The sequence below is a fragment of the Canis lupus genome, chromosome 13 (assembly GCF_003254725.2).
Source record: "Canis lupus dingo isolate Sandy chromosome 13, ASM325472v2, whole genome shotgun sequence".
In the NCBI taxonomy this organism is placed as follows: domain Eukaryota; kingdom Metazoa; phylum Chordata; class Mammalia; order Carnivora; family Canidae; genus Canis; species Canis lupus.
In genome coordinates, this window is record NC_064255.1 from 331,974 (window position 1) to 347,079 (window position 15,106).

The 15,106-nt window shown below is 41.6% G+C and overlaps 1 protein-coding gene across 7 annotated transcripts in view; it reads left to right on the forward strand.

Annotated features, from left to right (window-relative positions):
• The window catches only part of MATN2 (matrilin 2), a 146,264-nt gene that overhangs the window by 47,015 nt on the left and 84,143 nt on the right, over window positions 1-15,106 (forward strand). For 6 of the 7 annotated variants that reach the window (XM_025450144.3, XM_035717338.2, XM_049093278.1 and 3 more), the window contains exon 4: window positions 5,736-5,858. The exons of the other annotated variant lie outside the window; for it this stretch is intronic. In XM_025450144.3, coding sequence (XP_025305929.2) covers window positions 5,736-5,858 — 123 coding nt within the window. The remainder of the gene's footprint in view (window positions 1-5,735; window positions 5,859-15,106) is intronic. 7 annotated transcript variants of the gene reach the window in all.

A 15,106-nucleotide genomic window follows, 5' to 3' on the forward strand; every position in this document is an offset into this window, starting at 1 on the left:
ATGAGTGAGAACATATAATGTTTGTCCTTCTCCGACTGACTTACTTCACTCAGCATAATACCCTCCAGCGAAGTAGGTGTTCTTACAACTGTCATTTTACAGAAGAGAAAATTGAGACCCAGAGAGGTTCAATGACTTGTCCAAGGTCACACAACACTATGGTAGAATTGAGATGAAGGCCCAGGCCTTCTGCCTCAGAGCCTATATCTTTTTTTTTTTTTTTTTTTTTTATTTATGATAGAGAGAGAGAGAGAGAGAGGCAGAGACACAGGCAGAGGGAGAAGCAGGCTCCATGCACCGGGAGCCCGATGTGGGATTCGATCCCGGGTCTCCAGGATCGCGCCCCGGGCCAAAGGCAGGCGCTAAACCGCTGCGCCACCCAGGGATCCCTTTTTTTTTTTTTTTTTAATTTTTATTTATTTATGTCATTTTACAGAAGAGAAAATTGAGACCCAGAGAGGTTCAATGACTTGTCCAAGGTCACACAACACTATGGTAGAGTTGAGATGAAGGCCCAGGCCTTCTGCCTCAGAGCCTATATCTTAACCACTCTGTGCTACACAGACTTGACTGATGAGTTGGAGTTTCCTGGCTATTGGGGTAGGGGAAGGGGTTGGGCCATGGCAATAAGCCAGGAAAGGAATTATTTTTTAATTGACTTTTTTATTTCATTAAACAATAACAACAGCAGCAAAGAACTAGTCCAGATTCTCTCATAATGTTGTAACCTGTTAAGGAGACTTGACCCATCATTTGAAAACTGGAAGTGGAGGCCACCATGCAGCTAAGAACAGGATTTCGGAGGGATTTCGGAGGGATAGCCTTCGAAGCAGGCTAAGGCTCCTATGCTTCTAGCTGAGCTGAAAAATGCTGCTGGATCTGTGGATTGGAAGAGATAGGCAGTCGTCCTGAGTGATCAAAGCAGGAACCTTTATTGTAAAACTAGGAAGAGATTAGGCTCCGAAGCCAGGGTGCCCCTGAGTGGCAGACCTAGTTCTGGCTCTCACTGGCTGTGTGGACATGAACTTGGGCACAACGGTGGCTTTATATCCATGGGCAGTAAATTCCTACACCAGCCACAGCAGGAGGGAGAATGCTGAGGTTGCATTCTCAGGCCACCCCTGAGAGCCCCAGAGAGACTTGGAGAGGAGGGATCCTGTGAATTGAGAACCTGTCCACAAGATGACCAAAACCTACACATCCCAGGGTCTGCCATTTTTGCCACCCAGTGCGAGAGGACACTGAATCTAGGGGCTGAAAAACTCAGGTCTACCCGGAGCTTTCTGATGACTCATTGTAACCTGGGCAGGGCTGCTTTTAATTAACCTCTTGCTACCAGCTGTATCTGCCAGGCCTGGCAGTTGGAGCCTGAAGGCTCCTGTTCCTATGCTAATAGCCCCACCCCACCCAGGCCAGGCATGCATCAAGGCTCTCATAGTATTCCTAAGACCTTTTGTGAACCAGCCTGGGCAAAGTCTACACTTATTACAGCTCTTTGAGGCTTTGGTGTTAAGTGAGAGACAAGACTGACTTCAACAAAGGTTGGCTCTTTGTACCCAACAATTGTTCCTTTCTAGACCTCTAGTCAGCCCTGCCACTCCTTTGATCATTTATGCGTTCGTTAATAAGCATTTATACACATTTCTATCTTAAAGCAAAATCCAATTCTGCCAATGATGTGGTCTGCTGACTAGTGGTTCCTTCCCCAGAACACAAAGCCTTGACCCACTTGCAACCTGTCAGGCCTTGTGGAGGTGAGTGGAGGAGGCAGGACGACCTCCCCTGCATCATGGCACAGAGCTCAGTTGGTTGCACGGGACAGCTGGGTGTGAGGGCCTTGAAGTTCTTGGAAACCGCAATCACTCATCCATAAAGTTTGACAGATGGAGAATTTTTATTTTATCTCAGTCAAAATGTTTGGGATTCTTTTGCTTGAAAATAACAGAAATTTGATTTGAACTAGCTTTTGGGGATAGGGGAGATGGTATTATATGCCCTCATGGAAATAAGGAGGAGAGGAGTGAATGGCAGCCCCACTTTCTCTCCACCTCCTCCCTCTGCCTCAGGAGCAGAAGGCATGCAACCTGCCAGCCCCCCATATGTCCTTGCCCTTGGTTTAAGGCCCTTTCTCCTCAGTTCTCATTCCTGGATGCCAAGGAAGGACTCTCTGCAGACCAGTGGCATCCAGGAGGGGGCTGCCTCCTCCCAACACGTGAGCAGCTCCGACAGTTCCCATGCATTTGAGGTGAGAAGGAAGGACGATTTCTAGAAAAGGAGGTGGATGGTGCTGCACAGACAAAATGCTAAGTGTCTGTGCTGAGGGGCCCTAGACACCATTCATGCCTTTATTCTACAGATAAAGAAACAGGTCTAGAAGGGCTACCCAACTTACTTGAACTCCTCTCCCTTGTTCAGGTAGAGGTGAACTGGAGCACCTTCTTCCCTTCTCATCCAAATCTTCCCTTCTCCTCCAACGCACTTTCCGTGAGACGAACTTACAGTCTCCTGCTTCCGATTCTTTTACAACACATGGCCAAAACAAGCTGTAGTAATGAGCTGTCACTCCAAAACCCTCTTCAAGAGTTTTTGTAATTTCCCCATTTGACAGGTGAAGAAAGGGAAGTTTAGGGAAAATAAGTAATTCATACAATGTCACAGTAAGTGGTGAAGCAGAGCCTTCAGGCAGTCTGCTTCCAGGAGTCGCCCTCGTCCCCACTGTGCTGCCTGCTGCCAAGGCCTGCTTTCTCTACCTCACATCTCCTGTTCCCTTAATTAGTCTGCCAGGGTCCTGGTGAGAAGACAGGCAGGCACCAGGCTCGTCACCTGGGCCTTACACCAGTGGCTAACTGCTGTGCTGCTGGTTGCCTGGACTTGAGACTTCCTTCATTACCCAGGAGAGGGACATGCTGAGAGCTCCTCAGAGACAACCCCATGCCTGTGGGCCACTGGGCTCCAGCCATCTGGGAAAGGAAGAGAGCCTTCCAGGGTGCATAGCAAATGCAAATTAAAAACAGGATAATGATTTTCCACACTCATGACTGTCGGAAACTTAACATTGTGATAATCCTGAGTGCTGAGGTTTTTTGTGTGGGAATTGTTTCTCCTGTGCTCTGCTGGCGTGAACCACCTTGCAAGGCAGTTACGCCACATCTATTCAAACCAGGACCGAGCTCTAGTGAAACCACTGCACATGTGCTCGAGATGTGTTTGAGAATGTACATCTCAGCCTCATGAAAGTGAAAATTTGGTGACTGCTCAAGTGATGGCTTATGGGGAAATGGCTAAACACGAGGAAGACTCGTAGGACCAATCAATAAAGTGATTGAAAGGAATAAACTAGACCTAATGTATTTGATCAAATATAAGATATACAGTTGATTCTCATCATTCTCAGAATTATGTTCTGTAAAGTTATGGTGAATGCTGAATTTGCAAATACCGAACCATGGCTCCTAAGGGAAATACAGAATTAGGTTCCTATAAGCCTCTAGTGTCCACATTTTTGTCAACTGATAACATATAACCTTGTTCTATGTGTTTAAAGGCACTTTATTCAACATATATGTTGCTTCATTAACACTGAACTCACAGCCAATAGTACTATTATTTCTGCAGGCATGCAATTGATTTAACATACATTTTCCCTGTGAGGCGCCTCAGAGCCTGCTTGCACTTAGGAGCACTAGACACACTTCACAAGCGCCTCGTGTCAGCAAACACCAGCACTTCCGCGCTCTGCTTGGGGCCATGCTAAACAGCAAAATCACCAAAAAAAAAAAAAAAAGAGCACCAAATTTTTTTAAATGTGGCACTAAATAGTGTTTGAAAAAGATACCTGTTTACCATCTGAGAGCTGCAACAAAGAGGCAGGGCTTCGCTTTATCCCACCTCCGCTTGCAATGTGCACGTCAGCAGATTCACATTTTTCATCACTGAGCATGCCGCTGAATGAGTGCGAAAGCACTCTGAGTATTGATTTCAGGATTACCAATAAATCTTAGTGAGTAGGCGAGTTCACAAATACGGAGTCTGTGAATAATTAAGATCAATTGTACATGGTTTCACATTTTAACATCTTTCAAATTGGGGTGCATCTTAGAGTCCCTGAAAGACAGTATATACATCAATACAGATAGCATCTGTGGTCAGCATTGAGTGGAAATCCAAGCTGACAATCAGCACATATAGAATGAGCCCACATATGTAAAATAAGACAATAAACCTCCATGCTTCCCTTTGCTACATATGGCTAACATATGGAGCAGTCCCCCAGGGCACTGTTCTAAGCACTTTACTATCTTAATTATTTTAACCTTTACAAAGCCCTTATGAGGTAGGTGCTATTTTTTAATCCCCATTTTATGCAAATGGAGGTTAAGAAAATTGCCTAGATCACAGAAATAGATTTTTTTTTCACACCAAAGTAAAACTGATTGATTGGATTTTAATCTATGAACTTTCCAAACATTGTATCTTAACAGGAATTAAAACACAAACAATTATAAACTCACAACAATCATTCTAAATTGTATTGTTAAGAATTTTAAAACTTTTACTCCTTTTATTTCCCACAGTATTTCTTACTTAGGAGTAATGAGACATGAACGTAAGGTATGTCATCAATTTCATCAATAGCTCAATTTTCCTAAGTGCTGGATTAATGAGATTGTTCTTAGCTTTTGAAAGCCTCTTTTATTTTGGCTTCATAAAAATATATTCCTGCATATGGACATCTTTTTTTTTATGAGAACACTTACATAACTTGTACTCTGTTTATAATGATGCTTGTTAATTTTAAATATGTTCAAGTTGAATTATTTGAATAAAGTAATAAACTAAGATGTAAAAAAATGAGAATTTTTATGAGCTCCAGATAGACTTATGCAAGAACTGATGTATCTGAAAGTCAAAGTACTTCAGAAACTAAATGCAGAAATATTTTAAATTGAAAAGACAGAAAGATTATGGAAACATGGAACTTAGACATGGATTTTTTACTCCAAAATATTCTGTGTGACACTTCGTGTATTAAAAGATTGCTCTGGGGATTTATGGTCCTAAAAAAACTGTTGACTCTTTACCATATCCTCATTTAACTAATAGCTTGTCCTCCACCGCCATTGCTGCTACTGAAAATCTACGCATTAGCCAATGCCCCCTCGGGTATCAGCAAACTTTCTGGGTCCCTAGTCGAGTATTATTATTATTTTTTTTTAATTTTATTTATTTATTTATGATAGTCACAGAGAGAGAGAGAGAGAGAGAGAGAGAGGCAGAGAGGCAGAGGCACAGGCAGAGGGAGAAGCAGGCTCCAAGCACCGGGAGCCCGATGTGGGACTCGATCCTGGGTCTCCAGGATCGTGCCCTGGGCCAAAGGCAGGCGCTAAACCGCTGCGCCACCCAGGGATCCCCCTAGTCGAGTATTATTAATTGAACCATGAAATTTCTGTTTTTTGGTAGGTCATTTTTGACCCATTTTTATCAGCTATATCACATGTCAACCTAGTATCATTTCTCTTTAACTCTCTGTGGCCCTTGATCTATATATTGCTGATGGCATTTACCTAGAACTGACTGTCCAACCAGAGGCTCTAAGTCCCCTTGAGGGTAGGGACTGCAGTTTGTTTTCCTTTCAGTCCTGCTTTCTCCTTGACAGTAGGTTCTGAATAAATGTGGGTGGATGAAGTCAGAGAAGGCATCATCATTGCCTTAACTTGCTGTATCTTCCCTTTCAGTGGTCCACATGTGCAGCGTCCTGGAGCATAACTGTGCCCACTTCTGCATCAATACCCCCGGCTCATACGTCTGCAGGTGCAAACAAGGGTACATCCTCAACTCAGATCAGACGACTTGCAGAAGTAAGATTGCTTTGCTGATGTATCTGTACTGTCCTCCTCTGCCCTCACTCTCTGCTCTCTCAAGGGCCTCTTTTTTTTTTCTTTTTTCCATTTTGTTTTTTTTAATAATAAATTTATTTTTTATTGATGTTCAATTTGCCAACATACAGAATAACACCCAGTGCTCATCCCGTCAAGTGCCCCCCTCAGTGCCCACCACCCAGTCACTCCCACCTCCCGCCCTCCTCCCCTCCATCACCCCTAGTTTGTTTCCCAGAGTTAGGAGTCTTTATGTTCTGTCTCCCTTTCTGATATTTCCTACCCATTTCTTCTCCTTTCCCTTCTATTCCCTTTCACTATTATTTATATTCCCCAAATGAATGAGAACATATAATGTTTGTCCTTCTCCGATTGACTACATTTCACTCAGCATAATACCCTCCAGTTCCAACCACATCGAAGCAAATGGTGGGTATTTGTTGTTTCTAATGGCTGAGTAACATCCCATTGTATACATAAACCACATCTTCGTTATCCACTCATCTTTCGATGGACACCGAGGCTCCTTCCACAGTTTGCCTATTGTGGACATTGCTGCTAGAAACATCGGGGTGCAAGTGTCCCGGCCTTTCATTGCATCTGAATCTTTGGGGTAAATCCCCAACAGTGCAATTGCTGGGTGGTAGGGCAGGTCTATTTTTTACTCTTTGAGGAACCTCCCCACAGTTTTCCAGAGTGGCTGCACCAGTTCACATTCCCACCAACAGTGTAAGAGGGTTCCCTTTTCTCCGCATCCTCTCCAACATTTGTGGTTTCCTGCCTTGTTAATTTGCCCCATTCTTACTGGTGTGAGGTGGGATCTCATTGTGGTTTTGATTTGTATTTCCCTGATGGCAAGTGATGTGGAGCATTTTCTCATGTGCATGTTGGCCATGTCTATGTCTTCCTCTGTGAGATTTCTCTTCATGTCTTTTGCCCATTTCATGATTGGATTGTTTGTTTCTTTGGTGTTGAGTTTAATAAGTTCTTTATAGATCTTGGAAACTAGCCCTTTATCTGATAGGTCACTTGCAAATATCTTCTCCCATTCTGTAGGTTGTCTTTTAGTTTTGTTGACTGTATCCTTTGCTGTGCAAAAGCTTCTTATCTTGATGAAGTCCCAATAGTTCATTTTTGCTTTTGTTTCTTTTGCCTTCGTGGATGAATCTTGCAAGAAGTTACTGTGGCCAAGTTCAAAAAGGGTGTTGCCTGTGTTCTCCTCTAGGATTTTGATGGAATCTTGTCTCACATTTAGATCTTTCATCCATTTTGAGTTTATCTTTGTGTATGGTGAAAGAGAGTGGTCCAGTTTCATTCTTCTGCGTGTGGATGTCCAATTTTCCCAGCACCATTTATTGAAGAGGCTGTCTTTCTTCCAGTGGATAGTCTTTCCTCCTTTATCGAGTATTAGTTGACCATAAAGTTGAGGGTCCACTTCTGGATTCTCTATTCTGTTCCATTGATCTATGTGTCTGTTTTTGTCCAGTACCACACTGTCTTGATGACCACAGCTTTGTAGTACAACCTCAACTCTGGCATTGTGATGCCCCCAGATATGGTTTTCTTTTTTAAAATCCCCCTGGCTATTCGGGGTCTTTTCTGATTCCACACAAATCTTAAAATAATTTGTTCCAACTCTCTGAAGAAAGTCCATGGTATTTTGATAGGGATTGCATTAAACGTGTATATTGCCCTGGGTAACATTGACATTTTCATAATATTAATTCTGCCAATCCATGAGCATGGAATATTTTTCCATCTCTTTGTGTCTTCCTCAATTTCTTTCAGAAGTGTTCTATAGTTTTTAAGGTATAGATCCTTTACCTCTTTGGTTAGGTTTATTCCTAGGTATCTTATGCTTTTGGGTGCAATTGTAAATGGGATTGACTCCTTAATTTCTCTTTCTTCAGTCCCATTGTTAGTGTATAGAAATGCCACTGACTTCTGGGCATTGATTTTGTATCCTGCCACACTGCCAAATTGCTGTATGAGTTCTAGCAATCTTGGGGTGGAGGCTTTCGGGTTTTCTATGTAGAGTATCATGTCATTGGCGAAGAGGGAGAGTTTGACTTCCTCTTTGCCAATTTGAATGCCTTTAATGTCTTTTTGTTGTCTGATTGCTGAGGCTAGGACTTCCAGTACTATGTTGAATAGCAGTGGTGAGAGTGGACATCCCTGTCTTGTTCCTGATCTTAGAAGAAAGGCTCCCAGTGCCTTTGGGAATGATATTTGAGAATGATATTTGCTGTGGGCTTTTCGTAGATGGCTTTTAAGATGTTGACGAATGTTCCCTCTATCCCTACGCTCTGAAGAGTTTTGATCGGGAATGGATGCTGTATTTTGTCAAATGCTTTCTCTGCATCTATTGAGAGGTTCTTGGTTTTTCTCTTGCTGATATGATGAATCACATTGATTGTTTTACGAGTGTTGAACCAGCCTTGTATCCCGGGGATATCCTACCTGGTCATGGTGAATAATTTTCTTAAAGTACTGTTGGATCCTATTGGATAGTATCTTATTGAGAATTTTTGCATCCATGTTCATCAAGGATATTGGTCTATAATTCCTTTTTAGTGGGGTCTTTGTCTGGTTTTGGAATTAAGGTGATGCTGGCCTCATAGAACTAATTTGGAAGTACTCCATCTCTTTCTATCTTTCCAAACAGCTTTAGTAGAATAGATATGGTTTCTTCTTTAAACGTTTGATAGAATTCCCCTGGGAAGCCATCTGGCCCTGGACTCTTGTGTCTTGGGAGGTTTTTGATGACTGCTTCAATTTCCTCCCTTGTTATTGGCCTGTTCAGGTTTTCTATTTCTTCCCGTTCCAGTTTTGGTAATTTGTGGCTTTCCAGAAATGCGTCCATTTCTTCTAGATTGCCTAATGTATTGGCATTATATATATATATATATACATATATATATATACCTGTTCATAATATGTTTTTAAAATCGTTTGTATTTCCTTGGTATTGGTAGTGATCTCTCCTTTCTCATTTATGATTTTATTAATTTGAGTCTTCTCTCTCTTTTTTTTAATAAGGCTGGCTAATGGTTTATCTATCTTGTTAATTCTTTCAAAGAACCAACTCCTGGTTTTGTTGAGATGTTCCACAGTTCTTCTGGTCTCGATTTCGTTGAGTTCTGCTCGATTCTTTATTAACTCTCTTCTTCTCCTGAGTGTAGGATCTATTTTCTGATCTTCTTCTCCTGAGTGTAGGATCTATTTGCTGTTTTTGCTGGGTGTAAGGTTAGCTCTTGTATTTGAGTTCTTTCCAGTTTTTGGATGGATGCTTGTATTGTGATGTATTTCCCCCTTAGGACTGCTTTTGCTGCATCCCAAAGATTTTGAACGGTTTTATCTTCATTCTCATTAATTTCCATGAATCTTTTTAATTCTTCCTTAATTTCCTGGTTGACCCTTTCATCTTTTAGCAAGATGGTCCTTAACCTCCATGTGTTTGAGGTCCTTCCAAACTTCTTGTTGTGATTTAGTTCTAATTTCAAGGCAAATTGGTCTGAGAATATGCAGGGGACGATCCCAATCTTTTGGTATCGGTAAAGACCTGATTTGTGACCCAGTATGTGGTCTATTCTGGAGAAAGTTCCATGTGCACTTGAGAAGAATGTGTATTCAGTTGCTCTCAAGGGCCTCTTGAATTCATCTTTGGCCCCTCACCGAACCAAGTTAGCATCTCTCTAAGAAAAGAAAGGAGGCTTTATAAGATACTCATGTATTTTATGTTGGCCTCCAGGCCCCAACACCCTGCTATTGCAGTGCCTGGACCAGAGTCTGACACATAGTAGGCCAGAAGGAAGAGTTTGGAAGACCGTTGGAGGCACCTACTTAGAAGTTACCTTTGGGATTCATGAGCTGGTATCTTTTACTTCCAAGCTGTTCTTTACGGGGAACCACTGGAGAGCCTTTACATTCACTGTCTCTATTAACTGTACCCTGAGGAATGGTTTCTGAATTTTATTCTCTTCTCTGAAGCATTTACTTAGGGTGAGTTATTAACACTGGTTGGGAATGGTTATTCTAGTTCTGTTTTAGAAGTGTGTAGGGATCTAGTCGCTTTGGCAAGGACACTTATAGATCTCCTAAATAAAAAAGGTCAAAATATAAAATGCAGATAGGAGTCACATTCTCATTTTTTTACCAAGCCCCCAAAACAGACAACATACTGACATTTGAGCCAGCAAGAGGTAATCTGCCTCTCAGAGGAGAGAATTACCTCTACACTGAGTGTTGTGCCTATGTATATATATTTTTAAGTTGTAAGTAAACCCACACTATGTTAGCCCATAGACAACCAGGCTACCAAACCAGGCTTACTCCGGAGTTGAGGAACATCACCCCATATGGAAGCAAATAAAAGTCAGCTAATCTGACGCACAGTTTGTGCAATGCATAATTGTCATTATACCACATGGTAAGCAATTAAGCATTAATGGAAAGCACTTGCACAGATGGCTGTAATTAGTATCACATTTATAGAGCCAAACCACATTTTCCTGTTTTCTTCTCACTTCATTTTCAGGGTTGAGAGTAGTTGGATAGAGGCCTCCTATCCCCCCAAATTAGACAACATCTGCTTGACTCCTCCAGTTCTCTGGCCTGTGGAAGGACAAAGCCCTTGGACTCTGTGAATCTCCCATGCTCTGTGTTCTTTGGCTCCTCTCAGGATTCCAGATTTTTGAGGGCAGCCTGAATCATCCTCATCTTCTGCTTGAACCTCTGACCTTTCTTCAGTTTCCACAACAAAATTCATTCACAGAATACTCATGGGCTTAACAGAATTCACTGGAGAACTGGGGGAGCCCTAGCGAGGTCACTTCACACACTGCTCTGCAAACAACCTAGGCATCTTTTTTAGACCTCTCCCTACCTTCTTTGGGAGCTGTGCCTGTCCCCTCCCTGGGGAGCCTCTTTGGGAGCTCCCCTGCCCCATGGGGTTTCTCTGAAGCATATTCAGCCTTTAGGCACCCTGCTAATGGCCTTCTTGCCCTTCCCTTCTAAGAGCACAATAAATTCCTCCCCTTGTCTTCTGCCCAATAGTCTGCTGCAGTGAGGGCATCTGCTAACATCCACTTTCCATAGCCTGGCTTAGTCAACTCAGAGGAATTTTGAGACTAGCAAATAAAAAATCAAAAGTTCTCCGCTCAGTGTCATGAGCAAGACCTACCCCCACCAGGTTTTATCACTTCCTGCCTGGTCCCACTTCTGAGCCCCAAGCACACCCCCCGCCCCAGGCTCTCCCCCAGTATTGGTCTGGCCCGGGCTCCTTTCTGGGCAGGGCCAGGGGTGCAAAGAACGTGAAGCAGAAACTGCCCAGGCTTCAGACGGACTGACCAGGTGGAAAGGTGAGGTGGTCCAGGGCAGAGGTTCTCAAGCTCCATTAACTAAGAACCCCTCAGGAAGCTGATTGCCCCTAAGGTCTCACCCCCTAGAGATTCAGAGTTGACAGGTCTGGGGGTGGGGCCCAGGAGTCTGCATTTCCCATGAACTTCTTCTTTTTTAGGGGGAGAGGGAAGAGCTTCCAGTTAAGGGAGGAAGGAGGGGGCTAGAGCCAGGGCTCTGCCGTCCTGTCTCACCCAAACCTCCAGTCACCCGGAAACAGATCACCTGTGCTGTTAGCACCGGAGTTAGCTGAATTTGGTAGTCATGGGGAGCATTTCTCTCTCTCTCTCCCTCTCTCTCTCTCTCTCTCTCAGACAAAGGTGATTAACTCTTTGGTTTGCATGTCTACACTTGTGTGTGGGCCAGACTTCAATTTCAATCCCTACATTACTGCTGTGCCTGTCTCTTCCCCATCTGCTGATTTAAACTCCTTGACTCAACTTCCTCACCCACAGGATAGGAAAGCTGGTGACAAATTAACATCATCTATCCTATCAATACGTCCTGGTTAGCCTGTGGTTTCAGTCTAGTAGATGGTTAAAAGGTTGTGCCAAGGGAAGGCTGGGCCATTCCTCGACCTCTGTTTATGAGCTGCTTGCGGAGACCTGTGTCTGCCAACATCGAGAGAGACTCAGTGGCCCTGGAGAGGAGTGAGACACTGCTCTTTCCATCTTTGAGCATATAAAATGTGCCTGCACCATGCACACTACTGGAAATAAAAGAGTGAATAAAACAGCAGTGTTCATGCTTCTTGGAGCTCACATGCTTGCATGGGAGTAATTAAGATAAACAACCAGGGCAGCCTGGGTGGCTCAGCAGTTTAGCGCCGCCTTTAGCCCAGGGCCTGATCCTGGAGATCTGGGATTGAGTCCCACGTCAGGCTCCCTGCATGAAGCCTGCTTCTCCCTCTGCCTGTGTCTCTACCTCTCTGTCTCTGTCTCTCAGGAATAAATAAATAAAATCTTTAAAATATTTTTAAAAAATAAAATAAAAAATAAAGTAAAATAAACAACCAATATAACTGCAACCATGCAATCAGTGATTGCACCAGAGTGATTGCAGCCCATGAACAACAGCTCAGTGTGCTGTACACAAGGTCAAGCCTAGCTAGAGTCAATTCACTGATGAAGTGTTCACTATGTATTAGGAGCTCTCCTAGTGCTTTATATGTGTTATTTCATTTAATTCTGAAAATGAGCTCTTAAAGTGGGTTTTATCATTCTTGTTTTACAGATAAGGAAAAATAAGGTATCTTCCAAAAAAGGTCAGACCACGTACTCAAGGTCATATGGCTAGTACTATGATCAAACCAGAATCCAAATCTTGTTAATATGTATGACTCCAAATTCCTAGCTCTTTTTTTTTTAAAAATTCCTAGCTCTGATGTGTGTGTGTGTGTGTGTGTGCATATGCAGGCACGCAGGCATACACACATACACACCCACACCCATATCCACCATTTTGTATTGGTTCCTATCTGTTTGGAGGGAAGAGGCAGACACAGCTAATTCAGAGATTCTTCAAGTGGAAATGGACCTTGGCTGTCAGACTTTTACTCCCTTCCCCATAAAACCCAAGAATCCTATTCCCTCCTGGTGTCCAAGATGGATGATGTTGTTTGTCCATTCTCCACCTGGTACATGACGTTGTTGCAAAACACCTCCATTCAACTTCCAGATAGCGTGGACCAAGCTGAAATCCTGCTTTCTATGATCCTCACCTTTGATACTATTTCTACCAGCTAAAGCTATATACCAGAAAGTATATTTTCTTTTCCAAATAGAGAAAAACCTTTGATTATTGAAGAGCATTATCTCCCCATCCCTCATTAATTTTCTCTTTTTCCAGGGAAGCATAGACACATCTTTAAGTAAGTGGGTTTGGGGTCTCTTCACTGTCCAAATAATGCTCTTCTGGACACTAGTTGGTCAGTGTCTTAAAATGTGCTCTTCCATTCAAAGACTAGATCAACCATATTAAATAAATATTACCCTCCAAGTCCTGCCCATATGAGCATTTTGGAATGTACTGGAAGTCAACATGGTGGATTCTTCTGTCCTCTAAAAAGTCTTCCCCACCCAATACCACTATATGACATATATGCAAAAGTGTTATCATAGTGCCTAGCCCATTGGGCTCAATCAATAGAAGTTTATATCCTTCTCTCTCCCCATGTAAAAACAACAATGGAAATGGGAAACACCCTCATGAAGTAAGCCTGTCTTCACATATTTGTTTTCCCCGACCATTCCCTTCTCCTTGAATTCCTTTCCCACTAATAAGAAAGAACTTTATCTTCTTTCCTTTTCCTTCTTTATGTTTTTACATAAGGAATTTTTCCTTTTTGAATATTTAATCTATCTGGAAAAATATTGAAAACACAACATTTAAAAAATTTCACATGGCAAAAAATGTAAACTTTCTTATCCAGCTTTCTCATTTTTTCTCTCTCTCAAGAACCATACCAAATGCATTTTATTGCTTTCATTCTTCAGATATGTTCCTGACATTATTTTTTCCAAGCTACACAAATGATTTAGTAGCTTATATTTCAGAGTTTAATGAAGGGGCATGATCCAGAAAAAAGTCATATTGTTAAAGAGAGAAAAGAAAATTATAACCAACATCCCTCATGAATTTAGATGCAAAGATTCTTGAAAACTTAGCAAATAGAATCCATATTTATAGTCTATAATCAAAACCAAATGAGGTTTATCCCAAGAATGTAAGTTCGTTTTAACATAATTCACCATATAAACAAATTAAAAAATGAAAAAATATATAATTTTAGTAGATGCAGAAAAGGTACTCAACAATACCCACCATTCATTCATGATAAAAACTCTCAGCAAACTAGCAATAAAAGGGAAATTTCTCAACATGATAAAGGGTATCTACAAAAAAACCTACCATTAACATCATACTCAAGAGTGAAAAGTAAATGTTTTCCTCCTAAGAGAAGGAACAAGACAGTATGTTCATTCTTACCACTTCTGCTCAGCATTGTACTGGAGGTTCCAACTGATAAAATAATAAAATAAAAAGAAATTAGAAAGTAATACAGATTGGAAAGAAAAAGTAAAATTGTCCTTATTCACAGACTCTGTGATTGCTCATGTGGAGCTGGTGGAATCTTAAAAAAGCTACTAAAATTAATAAGTGACTAATTAATCTTACTACTCATTAGCCTTAGTTGTAAGATACAAAATCAATATACAAAATTATTTGATTGGATTTTTATATACTGGCAACAAAAATCAGAAATTAAAAAACCAGGACTGCCTGGGTGGCTCAGTTGGTTAAGCATCTGACTCTTTTTTGTTGTTGTTTAAGCTTCTGACTCTCTTGATCTCAGCTGCTCAGGTCTTGATCTCAGGGATGTGAGTCAAAGCTCTGCATTGGGCTCCATGCTGGGTGAAGAACCTACTTAGAAAGAAAGAAAGAAAGAAAGAAAGAAAGAAAGAAAGAAAGAAAGAAAGAAAGAAAGAAAGAAAGAAAAAGAAATGAAATTGAAATACCATTTAGAATGGCATTGGAAATATGTAAGTAGCGATAAAGTGACCAAATTGTGAAAAAGACAAAAAATTTCTGCAATGAGTTAAAGAAGACCCAAATAAATGGAGAGGTATACTATTTGATGGAATGGAAGGCCTAACCTGGCTAAGATGTCAATTCTTTCCAAATTGATCTATAGATTCAAAGCAATCCTTATAAAAATCCTAGCAGACATTTTTAGGTAGAAACTGACAATCTGATTCCAAAATATATATATAAACGCAAAAAAAAAACCTACAATAGTCAAATGCAGTCAATTCCATTAGCCATGATGGCTG